Source organism: Phascolarctos cinereus, unplaced genomic scaffold (assembly GCF_003287225.1).
Source record: "Phascolarctos cinereus isolate Bilbo 61053 unplaced genomic scaffold, phaCin_HiC Scaffold_4;HRSCAF=312, whole genome shotgun sequence".
In the NCBI taxonomy this organism is placed as follows: domain Eukaryota; kingdom Metazoa; phylum Chordata; class Mammalia; order Diprotodontia; family Phascolarctidae; genus Phascolarctos; species Phascolarctos cinereus.
In genome coordinates, this window is record NW_027555847.1 from 153,449,213 (window position 1) to 153,465,953 (window position 16,741).

The following is a 16,741-nucleotide window of genomic DNA, read 5'->3' on the forward strand; positions in this document are numbered from 1 at the left end:
TTAGTAAGGAGGAAGCTGACTGGGTCCAAGGTTTGTTGGGAAAATGTAAGAGTACAAAGCATCTCTTCCTGGGAGAGGATGCTCTTCTGTCTTGCCCTTTGATTTGCCACACTTTCTACTTGTGAGAAGTAATATGTGTGATCCTTAGCTCACCTCTCTATTTTCCTTCCTTCGTTCTCTTCATCTTTCTTCATGCTCAGGCTAGGTCTGGGAGCCCTACATAGCCTTGGGAAAAGGAAGCTCAGTTGGACTCCAGAGAGAGAACCTAATTCCATCCATTTTAAGGAATTTGTGCATCTGTGTCTTTGGGGTTAGTCAAGTTAGTCAATCAGTAAGCCTTTATTAAGCACCTACTATGTGCCAGGCACTGTGATAACAAAGAAAGGCAAAAAGACAGCCCCTGACCTCAAGGAACTCAAGGAAGGGAGGGGGAGATGGCATGAAAATAACTATGTACAAAACAAGATACAACAAGATAAATTAGAGATAATCAGTAGAGGGAAGTATTAGCATTAAGGGGACATCGGGAAAAGATTCTCATAAAAGATGTGATTTTTGCTGGTCCTGTAAGGAAGCTGGGGGAGCCAAGAAGTAGAGATGAGTGGGAAGGGCATTCCAGGCATGGGAAACAGCCAGAAAAAATACCCAGAGTTGGGAGATGACTTGTCTCATTTGCGGAACAACAAGGAGGACAGTATCACTGGATCTCTTAATCTATGGGGGTGAGTAAGGTGTCAGAAGACTGGAAATGTAGGAGGGGGCCAGACTGTGAAGGGCTTTGAATGACACACAGAAGATTTTGTATCTGATCCTAGAGATAATAGGATCCAATAAATAAAGTGGAGTTTATTAAGAGGGGTGGCTAGATGGCCTGGTGTCAGGGAGACTCATCTTCTTGAGTTCAAATTCAGCCTCAGACACTTACTAGCTATGTGACCCTGGGCAAGTCACTTAATTCTATTTTCCTCAGTTTCCCTATCTGTACAATAAACTGGAGAAGGAAATGGCAAACCACTCCAGTATCTTTGCCAAGAAAACCCCAAATGGGGTCACAAAGAATTGGACATGACTGAACAACAACAAATGGGGGGGAGGAGACATAGTTAAGTCTGTGCTTTACTATTACGAATGATATCCTTTAATTTATACATATTTTGATGGAGCAGTATGCTTGTGGAGATGGAAGGAGTCTGGACCTCTGATTTCAGTGGCAGAAGAAAAGTTCCTCTACCAATGCAGATGTTTCTCTCTGCAACTTCAAACTTGAGGGTAGTGAGACATTAAGTGACTTGCCCAGGGTCAGACAGCTATAGGGTCTGAGGCAAGATTTGAACTCGGGTCTTTCTGACTCTAAATGCAATACTTTATCCAATAAACCACCTATTTGCTTACACAATTTTAAAAAAACCCAACAGTTGCTATCAGTTTCAAGACCCTTCTCAGAGCTGTGTACATGTCACTCCATCTTGGCTGTTTGCCATATAAGTCTTTATGTTCTTTTGGCTTCTTGGACAAAAGCTCATATTCCATGGCCTCTGACAAGTCAGTACATTGATTTTCTTTGAAGGAAAGAAGGAAACAAGCATTTATTAAGCACTTACCATGTACCAGGCACTGGGCTAAGCACTTCGCAAATATTATCTCATGTAATCCTCCCAATAACCCTACGAGGAGGCTGTTGTTATTATCCTCATTTTACAATTGAGAAAACTGAGGTAGACAGAGGTTACGTAGTTAGCTAGTTAAGTCAGCTAGAAATTAACCTGTAACCCTCTAGAGGTTAAGCCCAGGATCACATAGCTATTTAAATGTCTAAGGCTGGATTTGAACTCAGGGCTATCTACTGTATCACCTTGTAGCCCAGAATCATACCACAGGATCACAAATTGATAGCTAGAAAGGATCTTATTGGTCAGTTAGTCCAACTACCTCAATTTACAGATGAAAAAACTGAGGCACACAGAGGTTAAATGTTCCCCCCAAGATCTGATAAATATCATGGGATAAGTTGATCCAGTCAAATGGCATGTCCTTTGAGCCCCAGTTTCATCATCTGTACAATAGGGAGAATAATACCTGTAATGCTCCCTTCACAACATTTAAGATCAGGTATGTAGGTAAAACTTAAAGCATCACATATATGCCAGCTGTCCTTACATACATTCCTTTCCTCACCTACTAAATACTAAGTTCCCTGAGGGCAAGGACCAGATTCCACTCATATTTTTATACTTGGTCTAGGTTACTATAGTAGTATGTACACAATGAATAACTCGTGGTGAATTGAAGACCGGAGTTTGGAGGCTCAACTGTGTAAGCTAATTATTGTGGCCAAAGAATTTTGCCTCATCACCAATGCACTTTCACTTATACATTGAAGAAAAAAAAGATAAATCCATGCTTTTATCACTTAATCTTGCTTTTGCCACACCCCTCTGTAATTACTGAGCAATCAGTGTTGAAATGATCAACACTGCCTCATCCCTTATTCACAAGTCCCTGGCTGCTAATTATCCTGTACTCTGCCCTTAGAACATGCATTCTACAACTTTTGCTTCCAGAAGGCACACATTAATCAAAGCTCCCATTCATCTAACCATCGACAATTTGCTCCATGTCTGGAAGGCACTGCACACTGTCAGAAAGGTAGATTGGCAATTCTTTCCTCCTCCTCCTCCTCCTCCTCCTTTCCCCTTCCCTTATCACTGTAAATAAAAAATAAGAATCCTGTCACTGAAACTCGCAGCTGGCTTCCCTGCCTGAAATGCCTGAGTGAATGCAGCTGGAAGTCACTCCAAGTCTCCGGAAATCAAGTTACAAAAAGGGAAACTTCACATACCGACATTTCTTGCGGTGATCCTGGCGCCATGTCTCAGCAGCCGCACAAAGATGTTACTGCTGCAGTGGTTAACCATGTGTAAGTGGAGGCTTCTCCGGGTCTGGATCTTCACCAGACATTTGACCATATTGGTTATTTCTATTTGCTTTCATTTATTTCACCTGAAATGCCAACGGGAAGTTACCACTGGCCCTGCAGTTGCCTTTGACCTTTGACAAAGTTGCCACTGGATTTTATAAGACCAAAGCAAGTCCTCCTGAATGAATCAAATGTCAGGTTCCTCATGTGGCCAACAGAAATATCCCACTAGGGATCAGGATGAGGAGGGAGGGAGGGAGAAGGAGGCAGGTTATTTTTAACCTCTTCATCATACTTTAACATACAATGCAACATTGTGTACTGCCCCTTACTTAACTATCCCGAGGACTCAGCCAAAATATTTATCTGTGTCATTACTAGGTCCTGGAACAAATAGAACTGAACTAGCCTCAACCAAAACCCAAACCCTTTGATTCAATGATTCCACTATTGGGAATATACCATAAAAGTGTTATGAAATGGAGAAGGGGAGGGAGGGAGACATGCGACTTCAAAGATTTTTATAATAGCATTATATATAATTGGATACAATTCAGAAGCAACCCTAATGTCCATCAAAAGGGAAAGGGCCAAGTAAATCATGGCAGATCCATGTAATAGATGCACACAATGATGTTAAAACCATCAAGTTATGAGGGATGCAAAGAAATCTGGAAAGGCATTTATGAAATTATGCGGAGTGCAGAAAAAGACCACAGAAAAATGGATCACTCACTGATTATGACTCGATAAGAAGAAAATTAGGTTGAGAATGAGTGGACAAAGAAACCTAAAAGGTACTGGAAGGGGACAACAGGAAAAGTTATGACATTTTATTCACTGAAATTAAAATATATATAGTCACTATGAAACCTAAATTACAGCAATAATCAATATTCAGTTCTTAATGTCACATTTAATTACAAGTAATAATAATGACAACCAGTTTCCATGTATTTGTGCTGTTATTTTTTTTAAGACAGGATTCAACTTTAGTATTTAAACCCCAGGTAACTGGGGCAGTATTGCATTTGCATGCCTGGAGCATACACTGTGCTGGCATCTACATACAAACGCAGCCTGACTTGAAGGACTTTTGCTCTGTCCTTCTGACTCCCTAACCAGAAGGACTTGCCAAATGTCTGGCAATAACACTACCCAAAAGACCATATTTGCTGGGAGATTGTTTTTTTTACTCCAAGATTTTTGCTCCAACAATTTTTTCCTCCAATTTTGCTAGTTTTCCCTTTCCCTATTTTGAGAAGAAAGTATTCCCCTTACATAATTTCAGGACATGCACACAGATTGTTTTCAATCTACAGCTATTGCTTTTGATACATCTAGGCTTACTTATTCCTCCCTCCAACAGCAATAAAGAGTCGATCAGGCTTCTATAAGTTACTTTGGCAAATGATCAACATGTACGTGTTAAGCACCACAGAACTATGTGCCAGATGCTGGGGTTACAAACACAAAGAATGAAACAATCCCTACTTGTATGAATCCCACATTCTAATGAGGAAGACAATTGGTGTGTATGTATGTATGCGTGTATGTATGTGTATTAGAGAATCCACCTCAAACATGGACCATTTGTGTCCAACCTGTGGTAGAGCACTCCAAGCCCGTATTAGTCTAATCAGCCACAGTCAGACACACCGTATCTTGACTCTAACATAATGATGTAATTTTGGTCTTTTTCAACAACAAAGGACAACAACCGACCAATATCTATCTATCTAATATAGATAAGCATACATACACATATGCATATTTGTGTCCATGTATGTGCACATATGTGTATATACATACATAGCATGATTATGAAGTTAATAAATAAAATATGCAAAACAGTTAAATATAAGAAATTGGTTTAAAAGGGCTTCAGGGATGATCTCTAAATTTGAATTATTCATGTTATCTCTAATTTCAATTAGTGTGGTTAATTGAATATTGGTAATATATAAAACATGTTTGATAAAACAACATTTTACATGTTTTAAATTTCAGTATTAGGACCCTTATAAGTTTTGGATTCTGTTTAAATCCATCATATTCCTTAAAGGGCTTTCCTAATGAAAGTAGTTTATGCTGATATAATATTTTATAGTAAACAAAAAATGCTTTCCTCACAACTCTGTGGGGTAGGGTAGACAGTGCAATTACTGTCTCCATTTTACAGATCAGCAAACTGAGCACTTAGCTAGTGATGGATCCAGAAATTGAACTCCAATTATGGATCTTCTGAATCCATGAAAATATCCAGATGGCACAGCAGAAAGAACATTGTCCAGAGATTCTAAGCTTTAGAGGTAACTGCCAATTAACCAATTAACAAGCATTCAAGAACCCATCAGGTGCCAGGCACTGTGCACACAGAGAACGGAAAAACATATTGGTTACATAACCCTGTCACATCTCTGTTTCCTCATCTGAAAAATGGGAATAATCACCTTGAAGATTTGCCGTGAGGATCCCACAAGACAGTCTATATGAAAGAACTTTTGAATACATGACCTGCTATACAGATGCTGGGTAGTACTGTCATCATCATCATCATCATCATCATCATCATCAGATTAAGTCCCCATTTAATGCAGAGCGTCAAAACATACACAGATTCCTAGAGTGTCAAACAGTTACTGTCTAGCTGTATGCAGAACCTTAGGAAATGGGTACGCCTAGCAAAATTTAATATCAAACTCTAAAGTTAGGCAGGAAATGATTAAAATAGTGAAGATAAAGACCTGTCCAGCACTGATATTGGGAAAGAAAATCATTTTCTCCTAAAAATCTTCTATAAAACAATTTCAAAGCATCATCAGAGATTCGTGCACAGTCCAGCTACATTCACAAATACCTAGGGATAGGGATGGGATGTGTGGCTTCCTTTGGTACAGGGACCTCCTTTTACCAGTTAAGGTCAATATATCTCTGAGTTTTCTTTTCCTTTTGTTTGATCACATTCTAGGAGCACATTAAAAACTCTTCAGACACAGGCCTCGGGCTGAGATTTAAGTGTGGAGTGCACAGTTACAAACTGTGGAAAATCTTTAACAAGCTGACAATTTTCCTTGGGGGAGTGAAGAAGAGATTACACCTGAGTTCCATTTTCTTACAAAGTCTGCTTTCCTGATTTCTGACAGGTAGCAAGAGTTTTTCATTGACTTCTGGAGACCGGGGATTTCAGCAGTAAGCAATATGTTTTGCTTGGGGCCATTGGAAAGAATTTCTCAAATTATAATGAATCCATTATAAAGTGCAATTTGCTTGACCCAAAAAAAAAGTGTCCTGGTAGCACTGCTCTTCCTTTAAGGGAACTGTCTTATATGGAATTCCAATGATTCTTGAGGCAGAGGTGAGGAAGGGTATTCTTCACTTCTCACAAAGAATCAAAGGTTCAGTTCCAGGTCTGTTCTGGAGGATGATAGGAGGAGAGTTATCTCCGAATCACAACAGCTCTATTTGGCCAGAGAAGACTGTGAGCTCTTTGAGGGCAGGTAATGTTTGAGTTATCCGTCTTCTCTCCTCCCACAACACCTGGCACCATGCCTAGCAGATAACTGGTACTTAATAAATGCTAAAGAAATGAATGAATTAGAAGCAAAATTAGTTTTTATTCCCTAACAATTATTGAAGCTGACTACAAGTGTCAGCTAGGTGGCAAAGTGAATAGAACACCCAGCCTAGAGTCAGGAAGACTCATCTTCCTGAGTTCAAATCTGGCCTCAGACACTTAGTAGCTGTGTGACCCTGGGCAAATCACTTAACCTTGTCTGCCTCAGTTTCTCATTTGTACAATAAACTGGAAAAAGAAATAGCAAACTACTCCAGAATTTTTGCCAAGAAAACCCAAATGGGGTCATAAAAAGTTGGACATAATTGAAATGACTGAACAACACAAGTGTCATGGGCTTCGCTGGAAGTGGAACATTCTTCTTCACTAAGGGGTCTTCATGAAATGTCTGGATGACCCCTTGTCAGACATGCTGTTACAGAGAATGATGTTCAGCCACAAATCAGACAAAATCAAGGGCTCTCAACCTGGGGTCCATGAACTTTTTTTTAATATATATTTTTCTAACTATATTTCAATATAACTTCTTTCCTTTATGATCCTATGTATTTTATTTTAAACATTTAAAAACATCATTCTGAGAAGAGGTCCATAGGCTCACCAGACTGCCAAAGGGGTCTGTGACATGAAAGGTTAAGAACCCCTAGACCATCGGGTCGCTGAGGTCCCTTTAAACCCAGTGACACTCCCTCTCACATCTCTGTGCCTTTGCATTGAAGGTCCCACATCCCTAGAATGCTCCTAGAACTCCCTCCCAACCTAATCTTCTCTTCCTTTAAGAAGAAACTCAAGCATCATCTGAATAAAGTTTTTCCTGACTCCAATGGCTAAAGCTCTCCCTACTCCCATACTACCTTGCATTTACCTACTTTATCATTGTATTTATTAACTTTATATTTATTTGTGCTTTATATACTCATAGATGTATTTGTTGTCCCTTTCCCCCCCCCATCTCCCCTTAGAATGCCAGCTTCTTGAAAGTAGAGATTATTTCATTCTTTGTACTCCTACCCCCAAGTATCCTGCTTGGCACGTGGTACTCCATAAGTATTTCCTGATTGACTGATTCCACAAATTTGTCGCATGACTCATGGAGAAACAGCTCCTTCTAAATCATCTAAAATTCTTAAGCAATCCATATTAATCACTACAATATTCTCTATTTGCACACAGTTTCAGTTTTAAATTATCTTAAGAATCAGAGCAATGAGCAGATGGCAAGAGGACATCCCAAAACAACGTAACTCAGTACTAAGTTATTTAACATCATTATTAATTGAAATATGAAAATGTTCTCGTTGGATAACTTTTCAAACAAGTTGCCAAGTGGGATTTCCTATCCCAGCTCAATGTTTCTATTATCTAATTCTGAAAGATCTTCTCTAAGAATTCCCTTCAATTTTACCTTATAAGTAGTCTCATGAAAAGAAGGAATTTCTAAGTCATTATTTCAGAAGAAACAACATCCTCTGTACCCTTTTTGGTCCTGGAGAAGAGGAGGGGCTGATCTTTATACATCCTAGGATTTTTATTATCGTATAAAGGTCCCCCCTTCTCTGCCCCCACCATAGGAAGAAACATCTGTGAAACACTAGGGAAGGAATTATTTCTCTTGCTAGCTCCATAAATACTTCACCCCAGGAACAAAAGGGAGTACAGAAGATGCCATTTCTTCTGAAATAATGACTTAGAAATTCCTTCTTTTCATGAGACTACTTATAAGGTAAAATTGAAGGGAATTCTTAGAGACTATGATACATATTCAGAACCAAAGTTAATGAAATGAAATATTTTATTATAATGCACTAAATTGCAAAGAATAGCAATGGTATGGCCTCTTCTTCTCTGAAACTGAATTTATATTCCTTGAGCAAAGGATTCCTATCTGATAGCAGCAGTATGTTCTAAGGGAAGAAAATCAAATTATACCTCCACCCTCCCTCAACAGGTTCAGATATGTATTAACATACACTATGTATACCCTCAAAGTCAACTTATATCCACCAGCATATGGAACAACAGAAACCTATCTTGAAACCTTTAGTCCAATATTTCAGAACAAAATGGCAGACTTCAGCAGATCTGTCACATCACTGAGGTGGGCAATTGTCTCCAACAGTGCAAACTATAACCCAAGCTATGCCCTCTCATCCTATGCAACTTTCATTCATATTTTTTGATAAATCTCCTACATATGGCCCACCCAATATGCTCGAGGCCTTCCTCTAGGTCTTAGTATAATACACAGATATCAACAGACCATTCAGCCGGTCCATCTGCTTTCCTTCATTTTTTCCAAATGACTGACTCACCTCGTTTTCCTCATTTTACATTTCCCTTCATATCCTTCATAACTTTCCATCTCCAATCAGGCAAATCTCCAGACTTAAGCACTATTTGTTCATGAAATCATGAGATCATAAATCTAGGGCTGGAAGGGACCTCAGGGGCCATCTCACCACAACCCCTCATTTTACAGATAAGGATACTGAGGTCCACGGAAATGAAGTGACTTACCCCAAGTGCACCCAAATAATAACTATCAGAGGCAAGATTTGAGCCAAGGTTCTCTGATTCCCAAACCAGTGCCCTTTCTTCTGTATCATGTTGACCTCCTCTTTAAATAAACTTTTTAATCAAGGACTAGACCACAGCACTGCAACTTCCTCTAGAGTTTTAGGAAACAGGAAGTGAACTACAAGTATAATCAATGATGCATCATGTGTTATCCTCAAGTTTTTGCTTGCTTTGGTTTTATTATGGTGTCTAGACCATAACCATGAAACAAAGGGAAAATAATTGACCCCCAGATTTGACAAGCATCCAGAACAGAAAAAAGCAGATCTGGAATCAAAATACCTAGGTTCAAATCCCAGTTCATTCATTTATTCCCTAGGTATCCTTGGGCAGGACACTTTACTTTTTTCTCAGTCTTAGTTTCCTCAGCTAAAAAAAAATGAGGCAATTATTCTGTATATCTTTAAGTCTTCTTTCGTTTCTAGAATCTGTCATCTGATATAATAAACAGGTAATATCATTGATAGAGGGCTAGATTTAGAACCAGTGAGTCAAGCATCAAATCCTAGTTCTATTTCTTTTTTTTGTTTGTTTATGTTTTGGCTAGGCAATGGGATTAAGTGACTTGCCAGGGTCACACAGCTAGTAAGTGTTATGTGTTTGAGGCCACATTTGAACTCAGGTCCTCCTGACTTCAGGGCCAGTGCTCTATCAACTGTGATGCCTAGCTGCCCCTCCTAGCTCTATTTCTCACTAGGCTTATGACATTGGGCAAGTCACTGAATTTCATTGGACCTCCGTTTCCTCATCTGTCAAGTGAGTGAATTGGACTAAATGACTTCTAACGCCCTTTCCAGATCTAAGTCTATATCCTATGACATCATGAACACTGTGAAAGGTTTTTAATTTTTTTTAAAGGTTCTAAAATAGGATGAGATGCTATAATAGATGAGAATCTTAACTTCTACCAGAAAATATTCTATTCAGCAGAGCACAACAACCAGAAAACGATTTCTCCAGAGGCTTAGGACTGTGTGGCAAAATCTAAGAGCCTTAAGAACCTCTCCACAATTACATCCTCATATTTGATTTGCTCTCCATCTTATTGATCCACAGGAAACAATGCATATCACTAAGCAGTCTGCTTTAAACAAAGGTAAACCCTAGAAACATGTTTGTTTTTCAAGAAGAATATTTTTGCTAAGTCACTACCTCATTTTTCCCACAAGGGGATTCAGCCAAAATTTTGGGCAATAGAATTTATAAATTATTGTTAAAAAAAAAAGAAAGAAAAAGGAAAGAAACAGTAAAAAATCACAGAGAGCCAATAACAAGACAGTATGATCACTTTGAAGGCAATATTATTCATTTTATGTACCTCCTACATGGACAGTACTGTGTCAGCACTGGGAAGTATTCAAAACTCATTAAGACAAATCCTTGTTTCATGGAATAGCCTAATACATTATAAATAGAGAGAGAGTTCACCAATTTTTCAAAAGACTTAGAACTTACTAGAGACTGTAGAGAGAACACCATGAGGTATTCCTAGTTTGTTTGTCTGGGGTTTTTATGCTAGGGTTTTGTTGGGGTTTTTTTTGTTTTGTTTCGTTTTGGTTTTGCCAGTTGCATTCTTTTGGAGGGCAGGTTTTGGAGTCAGGAAAACCCAAGTTCAAATCTCACCTCTGTCATTCACTGGCTCTGTAACCTGTGGCAAGCTGCTTCATTTGCCTGAACCTCAGTTTCCTCACATGTAAAATGGAACCAATAATATCTGTCTCTATTACCCACCTCACAAAACTACTGTGATGACTGAGCTCATGCATGTAGAACACCTTGCAAACTTTGAAGCACTATATAAATGCCAGTTATGATGATGATGATGATGATGATGATGATGATGAAAATTTACAGAAGGTAGGTAGCTTACTTGCTTAGAGTTTAAATACTAAATCATTAATTAAAAAGAATTAAAACTCTTGACTTTCTAACTTTCTGAAAAGAATTCACTTAAAGACATAAGAAGAAGCAATGATAAACCACAATTCTGGAGGTCTAACAATGAAGAATGCCACCCACCTCAGGTCAGAGAGGTAATGGACTAAATATGCACAATGAGACACATATTTTGGCCCAGGCCAAGGTAGGGGTTGGGGGGGGGGAGATTTATCTTGCTTAAATATGCCTATTTGTTACAAGGGTTTTGTTTTTCTTTTTTTTTTTTTAGGGGATGGAAGAGGTGGAAGAGAAAGAAAATTAATATTTGTTAACTGAAAAAATTCATTCCATTCAATAAACATCAGGTACCCATCCTGGGTAGGTTACTGTGCTAGGTGCTGGGAATAGAAGGATAAAAAATGACACAATACCTGCTGTCAACCCAAAGAACTTTAAAATGTCAGCTAGGAACAGGTACAGTTTTCTCCCATTTAGCAGGAACAGACTCTCTGGAAATTTTAAATTTTAATTTTAAATTAGGTGGCTACCCGTCTCTACACTGGCCAGCTGAGCCAAATATTCTCTTACATGCCAATACTTAGAAAAATATAGCTATTCTGCAGGATGGAGCATTGTGTGATATCACACAAAAGCTTACTCTAGAAAAAAAATGTGACAAGCTGTTCTTGCCGGTACCAATTAAAACAGCCTCCTTTGTTCTGCATGCTTGCATGCTCAACTACAAATCTCTTCCTTTTGTCTCTCTCTACAGGGTGCATTTGTTTTCTCATCAATTCTGTTTTATTATTTTGCTGCCTGAGGGTGTAGTAGATGAGACATTTTTCCTTTAGCAAAGAGAAACTAAATTGAAAAGCAAAAGCAGATGGAACTCCTAATCCTTTCCTCCTATTTTCCACCAGCTTTGTATACAGTAATAATGAGGGAAGGTGAGCAGCTGTCTGAACCAATGGGAGTAAGAATTAGCCCTTCTGGCCAATCAGTCATTCACTTAAAGTTTCTACTCTGTGATAGTGAACAGACCAGGTACCCCCAATTTGCAAGTCTCCAGAGGTGACCTAAGACCCACCAAATAGCTGTTCCATATCTTGAGCTCACCCTTTTGATGAAGACCCTGGCTCCAGAGACAAATTATTGTAAACTTTCCTTTGTATAAAGAAATGGCATATAGGTAGAGGACTACAGCAATGAAATATTACATATACTTTCACATTCAGCTGATATCAGGGTTTTTTTTTCCTTTTTCTTTTTTAAAAAAATTTTTATTACAAGGGTTGGCTTAGTGATTTGGGTCAGAAGGAAGAGATTTTTTAAAATGGTGAGGTTAAAAAAATAAAAGATACACAATTTTTAAAATGTTACCCCACAAGATAATAAGTACCCTTCATTTAGAATCATATCAAATACTTACAGAATGATCCTCTATTTGAGTCCATATACATTCAGACATATCCGTAAAAGCCAATCCCTTTGTCAAACAAAATATCCATGATACGTGATTGTAGAGGGAGGGATGGTGGTAGGTGTCAACCAATCAATGAAAAAAACATTTATTCAGTGCCTACTTTGTTATCATGCATTTGACCTCAGGTCCTCCTTACTCCAGGGCCAGTGCTCTATCCATTGCACCACATAGTTCCCAATATGCCAAAGACTGAGGATACAAAAATAGGATAAAGTATACAGAGTACACAGTATTCTAACTTTGCCCTCAAGGAGCGTACAATCTGTGACAGTCAGGTAAGTCTCAAGAGTCTGGCAGCAAAGATAGTGAGTTTTGTTTTTGACTCTGAGATATTTGTGCAACGTCCAGTTTGATAAGTCCAATAGCATTTATTGATAATGGTTGTTATTGTCTGTCCTTTGTTCTTTAAGAGGACCATAACAGCAGGAAAGAGATACCATGACTTGCAAGAGAATTGGATTTAAATCAGGGAGAGCTGTGCAAGGTCACCAGTCTCACTTTCTCCTCTGGAGCCATCTGGGTCCAGTGGCAAAATATAGATTAGGATGACTGGAGATGGTTCCCTATTGATAATGGAGTGACTCAGAAAGATCCATTTTCTCAACAGTAAAAGTAGGCATCTTAATAGCACCTACCTCCCAGGGTTGTCGTGAGGATCAAATGAGATAATATTTGTTAAAAGGTTAGCATAGTGCCTGGCATATAGTAGATGATATATAAAGCTAGTTATTATTATTGCCATCATCATCATCATTATTGTTATTGGATAAATATTGTAGCATCTGCATGAGATGCTAATTAAGCCCAAGGGAGCTAATGTGCACCAAATGAGAAAGTATAGAGGAAGAGTACCTAGGCCAGAGTATTAAGGTCTATGGACAGTTAGAAGGTAGATGAAGGTTCTATAAAAGACTGAGAAACAGTCAGAGAGACAGGAGAAGCATAAGAAGAGAGTAGTATCGCAAAAGGCAAGAGAATCTAATAAGGACACAGAGTCAAATGGTATAGAGAGGTCGAAAAGAATTTAAAAAGAGACCATAAGATTTGGCAACAAAGAGATCATTTGGCATTTTGGAAATAGCTGTTCAGTTCAGCAATGAAGTCAGAAGCTAGATTGCAAAAGATGAGACAAAAGAAGTGGCATTAGTGAGTGTATATTGCTTTTTTCAAACATTATGGCTGAAGAAGGGAGGAGAGAGAGACGACAGAACCTTGAGAGGATGGCAGAGACAAGCGAAGGTTTGTAAGGATGGGAGAGACTTGGACATGTTTGTTGGTGGCAGGAAAGGAACCAGGAGATAGAGAGAGGATGAAGGTTGGAAAGAGGGGATGACTGAGGCAGCAATCTACTGAAGAAGACAGACGAGGCATTAAGGACCTATAGTGGCAAAAAGAGCCACTTCATTATCAGAGGGTGGAGTAAGGGAGGAAAGAGCATGGGTATGGGCAAGACTGGGGAAAGGGGAGAGATGAGCAAATGTTTTGAGATGTAGAGAAGGAAGAAATGAAGAGGAAGCTGAAAGCCCATGACCTCTATTTTCTCAATAATGTATGAAGATCTTCAGCTAAGAGGGTTGAAAGAGAGGGAAGTGTGAGAGGTTTGAGCAGAGACAAGAAAGGACAGAAAAATCCCTATAAGAAGTGAGATAGAGACTCAATCAGGGAGGACTGAGAGTCTAGTCGAGGTTAAATAAAAACATAAATTTGCAGTGGAGTCCACGGGTTGGATCCCACTCTATACATGGAAGGCAACAGAGAAGATAGAGGATGGAAGTAATCTAGAATTGGGGTTTGGAAGGGCACGAACAAGGATGGGACAAGAGGGCCAGAGCTTCAAGAGAAGATGGTAAAGTGGAGTCAACCCACATGGTTAAGCTTGGGAAGGAAGGAAAGTGAAGTCAGAAAAGGAGTGATGGCCTGAGAAAGTACTGAAGGTGGAGGTCACAGCGAGAAAGGATTAGGCACAAGAAAAGATGGAGATTATGATCAAATAGGAGAATGTCAGAATTTTCCATCACAGAAGCAGAACACAGAAATGACAGAGAGATAGAGCATGTGACTATTCCTATGGGTAGTGAGGGTGGAACGGAGGACTAAGTCATAGGAAGTGCCACTGTTGCTGTATTGCATGCCTATTGCTACGTTCAAGGAAGCTTCAGGTTAAAAGAAAGATGCCTGGTGGGACTTTGTTCCAATAAGGGAAATAAAATGAAGGAAGCAAAGGCCCTTTATAAGGTGGAAACTTTCATTTTATATTCTATTTTATACTGACTGCCATTAATTTTTAATACTTGACTGGTTTTATAAAATTCATAAAAAAGGGCAAAAAAAACCCCCAACAACAACAACAACTCTACTGTTTTCTGCAAACTGTGCTACTCTGGACTTGTATACTCTGCTTTATCCTTAAACCTGTCTGGATAAAAATGGTACATGTTGGCACCTTTTTTTTTTTGCTTTACAAGATGGTAGGAGATGGAGCCAAGAGCTTATCTAAGTGAAAATTTAGCATAACAATAAGAGCCCACATTTATATAGCATCTATTATGTGCCAGGCACTGTGCTAAGCACTTCATAATTATTATCTCATTTGATCCTCACAACTACCCTAGTAGGTAGATGCTATTATTATCCCCATTTACAGAGAAGGAAACTGAGGCAAACAGAAATTAAGTGACTTGCCCAGAGTCACAGTATAAAGCCTCATCTGAACTCAGGTCTTCCTGTATTCAAGCCCAGCTCCCTAATCTCTGTTCCACTAAGAATCACAAGTTTTGACCAACTACATAAATTGCATAGGGCAAGTCTACACGAATACGGTTTCAGTGACTTTACTTTAGTGATTCTCAAAAAATCCAGAAAAATAAGAAGAAATGATTGCCAAAGGGAAGCCAAAGGTTGCAGAAAATAAAATTACATAAAGTCCAAGATCCCTATGAGTAATTACGAGGTTACTGTTAAGATATTTGGATAAGGGTGATACAAAGAGACATCCCTCGAATCACATCAATGAATGCCAAGGTTCTGGTTGTCATGACTCATCATGGGTTACAAAAGTGAAAAACCAAATATATTTAAAACAGCTAAGTCAACCACATTATTTAAGCAGATACTATCAACACATGTTTTACACATCTGGATTGTGAATATGAATAGGGTTAAAGCAGATTTTTTTTAAAAACGCATATCTAATGACCATACTATCTACACACAGAATAAAAAAAGGTCAATGGCTTACTTGTACAATTGAGATATATTCAATCTTCCCAGTAGTGGACTTGACTCAGGGATATTCTGGAGCCAACTGGTCAAATATCTCTCCAGAGATTCCTTCCTCTGCTTATAGTTTATCCTTGGACAAAAAGATGTGGTTCCTATTGCTACACTACAATTTTCTTTACAGGATCATAGACCTAGATTTGGAATCTGACACAAGAAAAAGCCCAGTGAGGCTAAATTACTTTCTCAAAAACGTTATGTGACTTGCCCAAGGTCACACAGGTAACAAGTGTCAGAAGCAGGATTTGAACCCAGGTCCTCTAACTCTAGAGTTAGTGCTTTTCCCCCACTATACCACATTCCCTACTCATTTTTTTCCTATTATTTCCCATCTTGTTCTCTCCTGGCCCACAACATACACAGAGAGAGTTTCAGAGAATCTTAGCATTAGAAGGGACTTCAGAGGCCATGGTAGTCTAATATATACCCACAAAGGGAGTACTTCTGTAGCGTCTCCAACAAATGTCCATCTAGTCGCTGTCTGAAGGCCTCTGGCAGCGAAGGAGATACACTTCGTCCTTGTGCTGCTCTAACTGTCAGGGCAATTATTAGGGCACCTAGCTGGTACTGTGAATTGAGTGCCAGGCCTGGAGGCAGGAAGACCTGAGTTCAAATCCAACCTCAGACACTTACTAGCTGTGTGACCCAGGGCAAGTCACTTAACCCTAATGGCCTCAGTTACTTCATCTGTAAAATGAGCTGGAGAAGGAAACTGTAATCTGCTCACACTATCTTTGCCAAGAATGGGATCCAAATAGGATCACAAAGAATCAGAAATGACTGAACAACAATTGTCAGGGAGTTCTTCCTTATACTGAGCCAAAATCTGCTTCTTTGTGACAATAAATTGTGTCAGAACCACAGGTAGAAAAGGGTACAGCCTTCGAAATTCTGTGAGCTCTTGCACTAATACAACCAGCTATAGTTACCATAAGTTGATGAAGCTATACTATAACCAACTGAAATGAAAATGGTAGAGGGTAGCGCCCCATATTGACTGCATAATATACTGGAAACTCAGAAGATTTAT

The 16,741-nt window shown here is 39.0% G+C and overlaps 1 protein-coding gene across 3 annotated transcripts in view; it reads right to left on the reverse strand.

Annotated features, from left to right (window-relative positions):
* FRMD3 (FERM domain containing 3) overlaps window positions 1–16,741 on the reverse strand; it is a 329,102-nt gene that overhangs the window by 21,161 nt on the left and 291,200 nt on the right. The window contains exon 1 of one of the 3 annotated variants that reach the window (XM_020966944.2): window positions 2,840–3,109. The exons of the other annotated variants lie outside the window; for them this stretch is intronic. Coding sequence (XP_020822603.1) covers window positions 2,840–2,966 — 127 coding nt within the window. The 5' untranslated portion in view covers window positions 2,967–3,109. Of the gene's footprint in view, window positions 1–2,839; window positions 3,110–16,741 lie in introns of those variants that run through there. 3 annotated transcript variants of the gene reach the window in all.